This window comes from Lemur catta, chromosome 18, assembly GCF_020740605.2.
Source record: "Lemur catta isolate mLemCat1 chromosome 18, mLemCat1.pri, whole genome shotgun sequence".
Lineage (NCBI taxonomy): Eukaryota > Metazoa > Chordata > Mammalia > Primates > Lemuridae > Lemur > Lemur catta.
Genome location: NC_059145.1, coordinates 14,858,560 through 14,873,797, shown reverse-complemented (window position 1 = coordinate 14,873,797; position 15,238 = coordinate 14,858,560). Strand labels below are relative to the sequence as shown.

At 38.0% G+C, this 15,238-nt stretch overlaps 1 protein-coding gene across 1 annotated transcript in view; it reads left to right on the top strand.

Annotated features, from left to right (window-relative positions):
- CNTN4 (contactin 4) overlaps nucleotides 1–15,238 on the top strand; it is a 434,888-nt gene that overhangs the window by 303,323 nt on the left and 116,327 nt on the right. Inside the window, exon 10 of the mRNA XM_045530432.1 lies at nucleotides 9,164–9,314. Coding sequence (XP_045386388.1) covers nucleotides 9,164–9,314 — 151 coding nt within the window. The remainder of the gene's footprint in view (nucleotides 1–9,163; nucleotides 9,315–15,238) is intronic.

The following is a 15,238-nucleotide window of genomic DNA, read 5'->3' as shown; positions in this document are numbered from 1 at the left end:
CAGCCTTGTAGTATAGTTTGAAGTCTGGCAAATTAATACCTACCATTTTGTTTTTCTTGCTTATAATTGCTTTTGCTATATGGGGTCTTCTCTGATTCCATACAAAGTGTATGATTATTTTTTCTAAATCTGTGAAAAATGATGTTGGTAATTTAATAGGAATTGCATTGAATCTATAGATTACTTTGGGTAGTATAGACATTTTAACAATGTTGATTCTTCCAATCCACGAGCATGGTATGGTTTTCCACCTATTTACATGTTCTGCAATTTCCTTCCTTAGTGTTTCATAGTTCTCTCTATAGAGGTCCTTTACCTCTCTAGTTAAATATACTCCTAGATATTTTATTTTCTTTGTTGCTGTTTTGAAGGGTATTGAGTCCTTAATTTGCTTCTCCAATTGAATGTTATTGGCATATATGAATCCCTCTGATTTGTGTGTATTTATTTTGTAACCTGAGACTTTACTGAATTCATTATATAAAACCATCCTCATATAGCCATCTAATCTTTGACAAAACAGACAAAAACATACTCTGGGGACAAGAATCCCTATTCAATAAATGGTGCTGGGAAAACTGGATAGCCACATGTAGAAGACTGAAACAGCACCCACAGATTTCACCTCTCACAAAAATCAAATCACGGTGGATAACAGATTTAAACCTTAAATGGGAAACGATTAGAATTCTAGAAGAAAATGTAGGAAAGACTCTTACAGACATTGGTCTAGGCAAAGAATTTATGAAGAAAACCCCTAAGGCAATCACATCAACAACAAAAAAAACCAAATGGGACCTGATCAAATTAAAAAGCTTCTGCACAGCCAAAGAAACAGTCACGAAAATAAACAGACAGCCTACAGAATGGGAAAAAATTTTCGCATACTACACATCAGATAAAAGACTGATAACAAGAATCTATTTAGAACTCAGGAAAATCAGCAAGAAAAAATCAAACAACCCTATCAAAAAGTGGGCAAATGACATGAATAGAAATTTTTCAAAAGAAGATATAAGAATGGCTAACAAACATATGAAAAAATGCTCAACATCCCTAATCATCAGGGAAATGCAAATCAAAACCACAATGAGATACCACTTAACTCCGGTGAGAATGGCCTTTATCAAAAAATCCCAAAACAACACATGTTGGAGTGGATGCGGAGAGAAAGGAACACTCATACACTGCTGGTGGGAATGCAAACTAGTGCAACCCTTGTGGAAAGCATTATGGAGATACCTTAAACAGATTCAAGTAGACCTACCATTCGATCCAGCAATCCCATTATTGGGCATCTACCCAGAAGAACAAAAGTCATTCTATAACAAAGACACCTGTACCCGAATGTTTATAGCAGCACAATTCACAATCACAAAGATGTGGAAACAACCCAAGTGCCCATCAATCCACGAATGGATTAGTAAACTGTGGTATATGTATACCATGGAGTATTATTGAGCTATAAGAAATAACAGTGATACGACATCTCTTTGGTTCTCCTGGAGAGAGTTGGAACCCATTATATTAAGTGAAGTATCCAAAGAATGGAAAAACAAGCATCACATGTACTCACCAGAAAATTGGTTTCCCTGATCATCACCTAAATGCACTTCAGGGAAGGATACCAATTGGATATCAGACTGGGATGGGGGGTGGGGGGAGGGGATGGGTGTATGCCTACATGATGAGTGCATTGCGCACCGTCTGAGGAATGGTCATGCTTGAAGGTACTGACTCGGGGAGGTGGGGGGGGATGGAGGTATGACTACATGGTGAGTGCCAGGCGCACTGTCTGGAGAATGGACACGCTTGAGGCTCTGACTCAGGGGGATGGGCGGGACATGGGCAATGTATATAACCTAAGCTTTTGTACCCCCATGAAGAGCTGAAATTAAAAAAAAGAAAGAAAGAAATCCTCTTATGCACTACAACATGGATGAACCTTGAGAACATTATGCTAAGTGAAACAAGCTGGTCACAAAAAGGCAAATACTGTATGATTACACTTATGAGATATCTAAAGTAGTTAAATGCGTAGAAACAGAGATCAGAGTGTAGTTACCAGGGGCTGAGGAAGAGGAGGAGGAAATGGGAAATTGTTGTTTGATGGTTATAAAGTTTCAGTTTTGCAAAATGAAAAAAGTTCCAGAGATCTGTTGCACAACAGTGTGCATATAGTTAACGCACTGTATTGTACACTTAAAAATGGCTAAGATGGTAAATTTGACTTTATGTGCTTTTTACCACAGTAATAAATGAAAGATTTAGAAGTGTTTTTCAAATTTTAATGCACACATGAATTACTTGGGTATTTTGTTAAATTCAGATTCTGATTTCAGGTCTTGAGGGGGCCTGAGATTCTATGTTTCTGACAAGCTCCATGGGGACACCAATGCTTCTGCTCCAGGGATCACATTTTCAGTGACAAAAGGTGTAAAATCCCAGGTCTCTCTCACAGTTGGTGTAATTCAAGAGTATGTATATTTAACAAGTTCCTCCAGGCAAGTCCTATGATCAGTTAAACTGAGGTACCACAGAGCTAGAACCTGCTTTCTAGATTCCCTCCTTACCCAATCTTAAGCCATCATAGCTGAGTAGCTTTTGAATGCGTAGAAGCAAGTAGAGGTTGGAAGGAGGGCAGGGCTGTTCTGTTGGTATAACCACTCTATGTCCAGTTAATTCATGTTTCATGTTTCCATTGTTATTACATTATCCAAGAGTACCATGTGAACCTAGTATTGACAAAAGCTCTATTGGTCACAAGAGGCAATTTTTTCCAAAAATAGAGCATTTGCACCAACAACATTCCAGCTCTTTTTTTTCCAACATGAGCAGACCATGGTTCTTCTAGACTCCTAAAGAAATTAATTTGTACTTAGCGTCTTGCTTTTTAAAAAGCCTTTGGAATGTGGTGAAAATGAACATAGCGCAAATGCAAAATGTGTGCTCTCTTTGCCTGAAAAGCTGTTACTGGTGCCTCATTGAAGGAGCATGATAAGCAAGCTATGGGTCACTGCCACATTCCATAAATATAGCTCACCTACATTGTAATATGTTTCTCATGGGCCTACATGTATAGGGCAGAGCCTGTGTCACTGCAGCCTTTAAAACTACTGTGACACCTTGGCTCTCAACGCCTCAGGGAACAGATTTTTAACGTGAAACCATCAGAGGAATTAGAAGGGAGTTGAAGTTCTTGTCTTCTCAGCACAGGGTCCATTGTTTAGAGTACCTGGGGAGGAAAGAGGAGACCATGTACTTCTGCAGAGTAAGGTCTAAATCTGGGGAAAGCTGAAGCCCCAGAGCCCATTTGCCCTGTCACCTTCCCCTAAGTATGTGTTTTGGGGAAAGGCAGTTATGTGCTGGAGCTTCCTCATAATGGTAAGATCTGATTCTGTGTATCTCTTCTCAACCCAGCATTCAGTGACTTCATGTTGATAGCCAGAAATTGGCCATCGTAGGAGTATTTACACCACAGAAATTAGCAAACACTACAAACCAAGTTTTTTGGTGTTTTGTTTTGTTTAGAGAGTCAGATGTTAAACATGTACCATCATACCAGTTCAGGTGATTTAGGAGTATAAACAGCCCATCTGGTATTTCTTGGGTAACTTTGCTTCATTAGACTGAGGCCCAACTCCAGAGTGTCCTGTACACAGGCCAGGGAGTTCAAGAAGCTGTTTATTTGGAGGGAAGAAAGGGATGTGGTAGCCAGGCAAAGGATCATGAGAAGGGAATTTCTGTTTTGAACTGAATCCCTGAGTTCTTTCCTATAACATATATTAGTTCAACAAATATTGATTAAATATCAACTCTATGCCAAGTAGTATGCTTAGGTCCAAGGAATATACAGATCTATGATACATATTCTTGCCTTCCACGAACTAATCGTTCTAATAATACCTAATGACAAGAGCTACTATTTCTTAACCACTGCAATATGAGGATTCTCACCATCACAGTCTAGTGACTCTATTCTGTTCATTTAGCAAAGATTTCTATCATATAACAGAGTTATTCATGATCAAACATGACATTGCAATAATATACACCACTTGCCTAGCCAAGGATGTGAATCTGCATAAGAGTTTAGGACACGGGGCCAAATACAATGAAATATCACCAATTTGGACTGATATAAGAAAGTCAATGTGATTACATAGTTTAAAAATGCATAATATCTTATTATCTTTATATAGATAGGATATCTCAAAGGAGATTAACAGGGGTTTAGCAGCTGAAGCCCTACTTAAAGCATTATAGAAGAATGATTTTTAATTATCATGTTAATTGTATAAGAAATGATGTTATGAAATGGCTTTAAAATGTTTCTCTGGGATTAAGAAAAAGAGTTTTTACCCATGTTTACATAATTAATTTTTGGCTTTTCAAACCTTTTATAAAAAATATTAAAAGGCTATTCTTGATCCTACTTGTTGGCAGAGAAAACATTGAGAGATCTTGAAATGGTTCCTATGCTTAAAAGTATTTGTCAGTTATCATAGAGCATGAAATGCCAACATTAAAGATGTAGCTCTTATCCATACCAGCATATACTACTCAGAAATAAAAAGGAGCTATTGATACACACAACAACTTAGGTGGATCTCAAGGGCATTATGCTGAGTGAAAAACAACTCCCAAAAGGTCACATAGTGCATGATTCCATATACATATATATACACACATTATATATATATAAACATTCTCAAAATGACAAAACTGTAGCAATGGAGAAGACACTAATGGTTTCTAAGGATTAAGGAAGGTAAGTAGGTGGAGGCTGGGTGTGACTATTGAGGGTGGGCATGAAGAAGATCTTTGTAGAGATAGAATAGTTCTCTATCTTAATTTCAGTGGTGCTTATTCAAGTCTTTTAATATGTGATTAAATGACAGAGCTATACACACGCATTACACCAATTATCAGTTTCCTTGTTTGATACTGTACTGTATTTACATAAGACATAGCCACTGGAGGGAACTAGGTGAAGGATGCACAGGACCTCTCTGTGTTATCTTTGGACCTTTCTGTGAATTTATATTAATAATTATTTCAAAATAAAGAGTTATCTTTTTTCAAACAAAGATTTATTTCTCTGACTTTAAGAAGTTGTTCAGCATAAAAGAAGTCCCTGATAACGGTGGTGGGTGTAGTATAATGGTGGAAATAGCAGTGGGGAATGGGAGGTAGGAAGTTCTTACTCTGGCCAAATATTTTGCTAAGTACTTTATGTACAATACATATATTATTTAATTTAATCCTCAAAACAATCTTATGACTGTAAATATTATTTTTTTTGCTTCATAATAACTTGCCCAAGGAATAGGAGCCCATAAATACAAGAGCTGCCATGGTAGAAGCATTATTATCGCCCTCAGGAAATAGGGCATTCAGTGAATTAGACCCAAACAAGCAGGATACGGGTCTTAGGGACATTACAAGGGACACATCATGCTAACATCAGAATGGAATGGAAAAATCATCTACTTCAGAGTTTTGCTGAGAGTCTCCATTGCTGGTTAGAGAGGGCCAATTTTGAATCCGCCATTCTGAAATGATGTGCCTAGAAGGAAGAAAATTTCCACTGTGCCCTGCCTTCTATCAATAGATAGCAATTCAGCAGGCCAGAAGAAGGATCTTATAATCTGATGCCAGCATTTTCTTCTCAACTGTGGAAAGATTTGAATTAATGCATTCACTGCAATTTTATTTTTATTGAGTGAAGAGGTAATAAAGATAATAGACAGAGTTTAGAATAACGTGAAATTCTGAACTTCCAAAAGGGCCAGCCTTAGTAGTCTCCATCAACAGGCAATATTCCCAGTGATGCTTCTGCAGGCCAACCGTGATAGAACTGGCGTGCATAATAATCCTTTTCTCTTCAACAATATAGTAAAACATCACAATCATGTATTTCCCAAATGGGACTGCCACTGCCTATCTAGTTAAGGAGTTTTCATTCTGCAATCTGTCTTGAGAAATTACAGTAATTAAGGCACAGAACTTTTGTTTTTAAGTGTTCTATTGGCCACTTAGAATACCTTTGATATGTGACCAAAAGTCATTTTATTAAGTAAAAACAAATAGTTGTAAATTGCTTACAGGACTTCTTTCAGCCAGATGCTTCTCATCAATAAAGTCACTGTACCCTGTAGCGTGACTCATTCCAACACTGAGGGAGTGGTGCCCTCTAGTAGTTACCTTGAGAAATATTATCTTTTAAGTATATTAGATTTAGCAAATTAGGGTCTCCCAGTATCTGAGCTACTTTAATGGATAAATTGACAGTTGGTTTTGTCTTTTCTGAACTATTAGGCACCTACTGAAGTTTCACCTTCCATGTGCACTAGTTTTTGAAGTGCCGGTAACAGTTAGGTTCTCATAGTACTCTATCGGGACCTTACCAATAACTTTTAAAACCTCATTCTTTGTGAATATCAAATTGGATGTGCCGCTTTCACTTTTCCTTCAAGCCTCTGCATAAATATCAGGTACAGATAATCCTACTTGCTGAACAGCATCTCAGGTGCAAAAGATGGTAACAAAATGGCAGAATGTTAAGAAACCCATTAATGAGTCAACTAATCAAAAATTGATGAAGTTCTAAAAATGTTGCAGTAGAAAGCACTGTAGCTTATGATGACAACCGATAGATTTGCAGGGTTAGATAACACTAGAAGCAAATTAAACAAATTGAGTAAACAAAAGAAAAATATTTGAATTGATAATTCCATTTTTATTAGAGAAAAAGATGTTCAAGTCAGTCTTATCTCTAAAATCTCCAAAAGATAACATGCACATAAATAGTACGTTACAAATGCCTTTGAAACTAGAAGGTATGTTTTCTGTTTTCTGTGTGGCTGATATGCTATTTCAAATCCAGTAAAAGCAATATATAGTTTTTTTGACAAATACATCCATGTGTTGTGCAGAGTTTGATTTATGTAAACTCATTTCAAATGCTACTGCAGAATTCCTCCTGAACAGCTGAAAAATGTCTGCCTAAAGTGATAAAAAAAATGTATGTAGAAAGGTATAGTTTTAAGAACGGATTTTTATGTAATACAGATTTATAACTTTATTTCACAAAATATCTGTTTAAAAAAACTTCTAGAAGACCTGATTTTTTTTTTTACATTTTTGCATCAACTCAGATGTTTATCTAAGATGAGAATGAGTCTGTTTTGCTAAAACATTTTTCTCTGACATAAACTAGCTTATATGGAAGGGTAAGTGGGGAATGATGTCAGTATAACACAGACGCTGGTTTTGTTCATGTATTTCACTAAGTAGCAGCAACTAAAAACACAAAGCCCACTAACAGAGCAACACAGCTAGGCAAGGGAATAAACCTACTGCACAAGATTCCCATCCAAGGCACATTCTTCCTCTTGGCACCCTTTGGCCATGTATCCTAACGTGATAGTGCTTATTTCATAGTTCTCAATTGTTCTGCAATTTGCCCTTATTTCATAGCTTAGAGATCTCAACGCTTCCTTCTTTTTTCTTCCATCAAGCTACCTTCTCTTGCTCATGCACATGTGTGCACACATGCATGTGTGTACACACAGACACTGTATTTTTTGTAGTATTTTCTCTATTATGAATTTGACTTATCTTTTTAATCATATTTTATATTTAATCATGATTAATATTTACCAGGATGGTTATTGTTTTTGTTAGTGTTCTTGTTACGGAAATAATTGAGTAGGTCTTCCCTCACCCTTTTTCATAAACCCTGTAATTTTTTGTATGTGATTTTGCAGACCATACCAGGAATGCATTTATCTCATTATAGCAGAAACATCTGTACTTGCACTCTACTTATTAATGGCACTTATTGTTATTGAGCTACTCTCTGAATTACAGACTCCCTTCATGAAGCCAGGGTACACAGATTAAGATAGCAATTGCCTATTGGATTCATTTATTTAATTTCACTTTCACACAGTAATACCAGCTCCATGTGTACATTGTATCCCCCCATTAAAAAGTAACCTTTCTATCTTGATTTGTTTCTAGGCAATTACTGAAAATATTTCCACAACAAAAGCACTTAATAAAGATTTAACTTGCTTCTTCCACTGAAGCTTGTTTTTATGTTTTAAAATCATTAGCATATGGTTTAGGTACATTTAAGAAATTGACCTCCACCTCCCCACCCACATAACACACACTCACTCCCAGTCCTCCTTTAAGTAATTTGTGGTTTGTATTTAAATTTTACATTCAACATGGTCTGAAATCTTAAATTCTGTCAGGTCAAATTGCAGTGAGTCAGGGGTTTTAAATATGGTAAAATTAAGATTCCAAGAGATGAATTTATCCATTCCAAAATCTCTTCTCACACATTGATCAATCAACTCAGAAGAAAATAGAGATTTTTCTAGAAAGACATCTTTTATTTTACTTTTGTGAAGATATAGATATGTATCTTTTGTTTTAGAAAAATATTCCTTAATATTATTTCTATGTAACTATATAACTGGTGTCGGCATGAATGAATTTTTTAGAACACTAGTGATGAGCATATAATACAGTTTTCTAAAGATCTTTGCTCCAAGAGCAAGCCACAGTTTCTCCTAAATGGGCTAAGCATTGCAGCAGGCACTAGTAGGGAAAAGCTGAACAAAGCCCTTGTTTTTAAGGGGAAACTTACAGAAAGTGACAGTGTAGACATTTCGGCATGTTTCCTAATGAAGATGGATATATGTACACAGCGTTACGGGACAGAGCAGAGGTGGTAACTGTATCAGAGAGGGGATGCTTTAACCTACGCAATCAGAAGCATGCCTCATAGCGTTTCTTATTTTGTTTCTCCCTCTTTTACTTATCTGAAATTTTAAAATTTTTGTTTACTTGAAAATGGAATAAATTTTTTTTTAAGAATCCGTCAATAGGGTGATGAAAATGTTCTCTGTCTTGATTTTCACGATATATACCAAATTCATCAAGCTGTACACACGCAACTGGTGCATTTTAGTAAATCTATCAAAACTTACAGTGCTACTTGCTTTACTTTAAAAAAAATTTAGCTTCCTCCTTTGATGATTAACACACCAGTAAGTGCATTAGAGAAAGAAAAACACTACAGAATGATCTCGTCGGGGGAGGCTTCTTGTACAATAATAATTTTATTTTTTATATTGTCTTCCAGCTGCAGGTCCAGATTTTTCAAGAACACTCTTGAAAAGAGTAACTCTTGTCAAAGTGGGAGGTGAAGTTGTCATAGAGTGTAAGCCCAAAGCTTCTCCAAAACCTGTGTATACCTGGAAGAAGGGAAGAGACATATTAAGAGAAAATGAAAGGTACTATCTTGAAATACTTTTAATATTTAGTTAACCTGTAATAATGTGTTGGTCTGTAATTAATAGTTTGGGGGAGGCATGGCATATACTTTCTGCTATTCCTCGACTAAATGTTAATCAAAGGACTGAAGATTTGTAAGTGTGGATGGTAAATTATTGGCCTTCATAGTCCTTCTTGATATTGGGATTCTACAAAGCACTCCCTGCAGAGGGAGTTCACGTGGTCCCTGTTGAAGATTGCTAGAGCTTCCTGAAGATGAGCAGCTAGAAACAGCCTCCTTAATTTTAGTCTAAAATTTCATTGCAGATTTGCCCACGTTTCTCCATCCTACCTCCCTTGGCATATACAAATAAAGCTGCTGCTTCTTTGCTATGGCAACCCTTTGATTATTTGGCAGTGGCTATGATGTCTCCTGTTCATCTCTCCTTTTTTGAGACTAACTATCTCTAATTTCAAAACTCCTTCTGCATACATAGAGCAGATTATTCTGCTTGATTTTTGTTTATTTCAATTACATCTTTTTGAGACAACAGCTTTTTCTTTCTAATATCCAAACTCTTCACCTGTGTATTTCCTATTATGCATGAATTGCATTTAGAATGCATGTTGTTTATACAATGTGAATATATAGGAGTTACTTGAGGTTTTACAGTAGATTGCACCAAATGGCAGGTGTCTCCGAGACCTTTTCTTGGCTGTCACTCCTATAAACTATCCCCTACCTTTTTCTGTAATCTACTCAATCTGTTTCAAAATGGCAATTATGCGTGCGTCTCTGTTTGTCACCCCTAAGACAGGATTTGCCAGCTGTATACATAATGATTTTAATTGATGCTAAAGGTCAGGTACTCAAGGATGCGATAAGGAAGCCTGTGAAACTGTGTGTGGATCTACCTTTACACCTGTACACCTTTGCATTTGCATATACAAATTAGACCATTTTGCTGATGATGTTGTCCTTTTTAATGGCTTTTGTAAACAAACCTGATATGGTTTATAGATGATGTATTCACCTAAATATTAAACTCATAACATACATCCCTTCTTGATTGCCGGTATATCCAAAAAGCGGTATAGTTAACTGAATGTTGGCATGGAATTCAAATTTGGACCCAAATCTGAAAATTTAGAGCACAGTTTCTTATTTTGCAGCCTTCAACATCAGGTTTAGCTCTTATTTTACCTCAGTGTTTCCCAAAATGTGGTATGTTAGATTACTTTTAATAGTTATCTATCTACTTTGAACATAATTGAAATATATTAATAACTAGCATGTACCACATGTATTGCTTAGAATAAGGCTGCATTTAAAAAGTTTTCATTTAAAGATGACATAAAGAAAAAAATTATTAAGAAATAATAATATGGGTAAAAGACAGATATACCCAAAACTATACATGAGTAATATTGTAGATTAATCAGGAGAGGCTAAGCTGTGCTACTGTAACAAACAACCCACAGTGGCTGAAAGCAACAAAAGGCAATTTATCATTCATAGTGCATGCACATCAGGGGTCTGCTGGTGGCTCTCTCCCCTCCAAGGCCAAGCCGGGGAGAGCAGCCCGCTCTGGAACATTGCCATTGCAGAAGGAAAACAGCACGGGCTCTTACAGCTCCTGCCTAGCAGTGCAACACTTCGCTTTCACTCACGTTTCTCTGGCCAAATAAGACTCACGGCCCTGCAACCCAGCAGAGAAATGCAATCTTACTATGTGCCTAGAAGAAAAGAAACAACCTAATATTTTGAACAGTATTCGTGACTGCTTACCACTGCTGCAGCTTAACCATCATTATAAACTAATTAAATTACCTTTGGGAAAATAGTATATCAATATCAAGAATTCTATCTAATAAGTGAATTTAATTGATTGTTTCCACCACTTGACTTACCTGTTTTCACTCCTTCTATTGCTGATTCGATTAATAGGGTTCAAATACGCTTCAGCATTTATTTGGCACTAAAAATATATTTAAACTGAGGGAACTTCCCATCATTACCCAATTTATCACCTCCGCCTTCAGTGTCACCAGGCTAGTCCCAAACTATCAGTATTAGCACTTCACTCTCCACATGGGTGCTGTGTTCTCAAAGCTCTGCTCCTCCCTCTACCTCACTCAGAATGGATTAACCAGATCACTGGCTGGGTGACGTGAATGCATTCGAGAACTGGCCAGGTGTAGCATAAGGGGAACAGCAGGGTCTTCAGCGTGTGCCCCATCCAAGGGAGATGCCCACCCCACTTGGCCGCAGGGAGCTGCAGGTCAGGTGCCTCCACTTCTTCTCATTTTTCAAGAGAAACTAGAAATAGGGCTTTTATTTGTGCTTGCAACTTTCAAATGTCAGCAACTTATTTTTATTTTTATTTTAATATCAGTTCACTATGGACCATACATTCATAGACCAAGGGAAAGAATGCAGAAAAGGATGACAATTATTATTGTTATATGACATCTCTAAAGAAGGAAAATTATCTTCAGCAAGCTTAAATTAGTAAGGCAAGCAAGCAATTTATCTATGATACAGAAAGACTGCCCATTGCCAATATTTATTTTTAAAAATTAACTTGGTGCTTAAAAGGGTAAGTTTAGTTGCCTGGAAAATTCACTTAGACAAAATATTTTACTAATCATTAAAGCTGAAAAATGAGTGAAGTGCTACTCTAGTTAACATTGTATAAATAAAGACTTCTTGTTCTTACTCATGCTTGAGAATCGCTCTCCTCCCTTTTAAACATTAGACTAATACATTATGTCAGACTAATGGATATAACCAGGTATAGATATGCCGCTGAATGTTTCCGAAAAGAATCTCAGACCTACAGCCCTCATGTCACAGGCACGGTCTTAGAGCAGCAGCGTGACTATGTTTTGTCAAACTAGCCAATTCCAATTTCATTCAATGAACAGAGCATTCACTGAGTGCTTGCCTCTGCTTGGCACTGGAGATAGAATGAGGAAATGTAAACCCGGCCCTCAGGGTGCTCTTACACTAGTGCAGGGACCCAGTAGCAAAATAACAATAAAAGTTTTTCGACATCCTAAGTCATATGTTATAAAGGTGATATATTGGGAAGGAACACTGAAAAATGTAGGGCAGCCGTAGATCGTAGAGGCTTTGTATTTTGTAGAGTTTAGACAGGAATCATAAGACCCTGGACAGAGTCAAAGGATTTTGTGCAAGGGAGTGCACAGTCCTGTGCATGCTGCAGAAATACTGCTGTGCCCGCAATGTGGAGAAACAGTACGGAGGAAGATGGGGATGCAGCGGGGCCAACTGCAGGCAGTAGTCTAGGACAAAATCATCAGGACTCGGTCATGTGAGTCTCCTGAGAGTGAAGGAGGGAAGACAGATACACAGGCTATTCAAGGGTAGAATTCAAAACACTTAATGACACAGAGAGTAGGATTGAAAAAAGAAGAAGAAAAAAAGAAAATGACTCCTAGAATTTCTACTTGAGGAGCTGTTCCATGGCACTGCCATTTGCCACAGTACTGAATATAGAAAGAGCAATTTGAGAGGGGAAAGGAAAGAGCTTAGTATTAACATCTTGAACTTGAGGTGCCTGCAAGTAACGATGTCACTCAAATGGAAATTCCTACTCAATGTCACCTTCTCAGTGAAGCCTTCTCCACTAAATCTTTTTAAGATTTTGACTTCCATCCTCCTTCCTTAATTTATATTTGTCCTAGTATTTATCACCATCCAACAGACTACATGTTTACTTTTTAATTTTATTATCTGTCTCCTCCACCCTCTACCCAGACACTTGTGCATGTGCCCATATGTGTGTGTGTGTGGTGTGTATGTTTGTGTGTGTGTGGTGTGTGTATGTTTGTGTGTGTGTGTTTGGCTTAAATAATACAAATTTAGATTCTTATCGTTCTGGAGGTCAAAATTCTGGAATGGGTCTCATTGGGCTACAATCAAGGTTTCAGCAAAAAAAACTCATTCCTTCTGGAGGCTCTAGAGAAGAGTCTGTTTCCAGCTTCCAGAAGTCACCTCCATTCCTTGGCTCCTGGCTCCTTTCCTCCATCTTCAAAGCTAGCACAGGCAAGCCCTCTTCCCTTCCCATCACCCTGACCTCTTCTTCTGCCTCCCTTTTCCATCTTGAAGGACTCTTTTGATTTGTGGGTGTTTTGTTCCACTCTGTAACATTAGCGTCTAGAACACTGCCTGGCATACAGTAAGTGCTGCATGAGTGTCCAATAGGAAGTTGGAAATGTGGGTCTGAGTTCCGCAGTAGAGACAGAGATCTAAACGTCATTGGTAGATGAGAGGCCATGGAGTGCATAAGTCCATCCAGAGAGAGTTTTGTAGTGTGAGAACATCTGTGGCTCAAAAGAAGGAGCCCCGGGGAGCAGCGACATTCAAAGACTGGGCAGAAGCCAAGGCTGCTGGGAGGTTTGAAGGAGGAGACTCAAAGAGATGGGGGAATGTAAGAAACAGAAGCTAAGGGAACAGAAAGGTGCAAGAAGGAGCAAGTGCTAGATGCTTCCTCTTGGTCCAAAAAAATAATGGTGCAAGGACAACAGCTGGATTTAGGAACCTTAACGTTACCTTGGGCAGAGCACTTTTAGGCCACTGAGGACCACTTCTGAAGACACAATAAAACTGTATAAACATCCATATTCTCAGGCATGTCTTGCCAGACTGAAATATATGTTTAAGTTTGCCTGACCCCCACAGTATAATCAGATCAAGTCTAGCGTTCTGTGAAAATATCTAACTCAAATAGAAATAAAATTCATGTGCATGCATCTTGTCTCGAGACATTGAAGTCTGCCTCCAAGGTGAAATTAGATCATGGCCCTAATTTGCCTCTCCTCCCAAAGGCTTTTGGAAGAGTTGAAATTCATGTAAGACATGGAAGGAAATCCCAGCACAGGGCTGCAAAACTCTATGTTGTATATAAGGTGCGAAGCCCAGGTTTGAAGACGCTGGCAGTCTGGGAGGCAGAGCAAATGTGATAGCAGGTATTTGCCCAGAAGGCCGATCGTATCCTAGTGTGGAAAGGAAAGTTTATTGCTTCAGGCATTCTGTTTCTCTTCTTGGAGGCAGAGTATCTATATATGTGCTCTTAATGAGAAACCTGCCCTCAGGATATCTCTTACAGTTGCTGCAGAGCTATACAGCTCTGTTATTAGGAATTCTGCCCTGGGGAACAATTATGTTATTGCAATAATTAGAGGCAGTTCATCTCCATAATAATGGAAATCCTGCCTTGGAGGCAAAACAACATCAAAGCAACACAAGCATCATTGCTCTAGTTAGAATCTGTTGCCCTGCTTATTGGTAGTACTATATCATTTTAATTTTGCATGTGCAGTTATGGAAATAGAAAGAGCTTATCCTGCTCTCAAATTCAGACCCAGAGCTCCCTTCCATTCCCTCTGTTTCTCTCTCCTACAGCCACGGATAAAAGTTATGGCTTTATGCTCTCCCGAAGGGCAGTTGCAAAGAGTTCAGGGAGATTTGTTTTAAAATGTTTGCCACAATCCACAGATCCATGGACCCAGTCCTCTGGGAGACCCCATGAACTTGCCCTCAGCCACAGACATTTTCCACCTCAGTATAGTACGTCATGTTATATTATGGTCGGGGTTAAAATGATGACCAAATTCAGGTAGCGACCACCTGAGACTGGCCTGACTCCTAATTCTGTTTATGTGTTGTAGAATAATATTGGTTATACCTCAGGACATATATATAGAATTTGTATATGAAACTATTTATTAAAAGGCCCCTAATCTAAAGGCAACTCTTGACTTAAAACAAAAAAAGATCTTTCAGAGCATCTCCCATATTAATCCTCTCTTTGTGAGTCAGTTCTCTGCCCCCTCTCCTAGTTTTCAGCCCTTATTGTCTCGTATAAACTTTGCAACTATTAAACCAACCTCTTACCTGGTTTCCTTGGAACCAGCC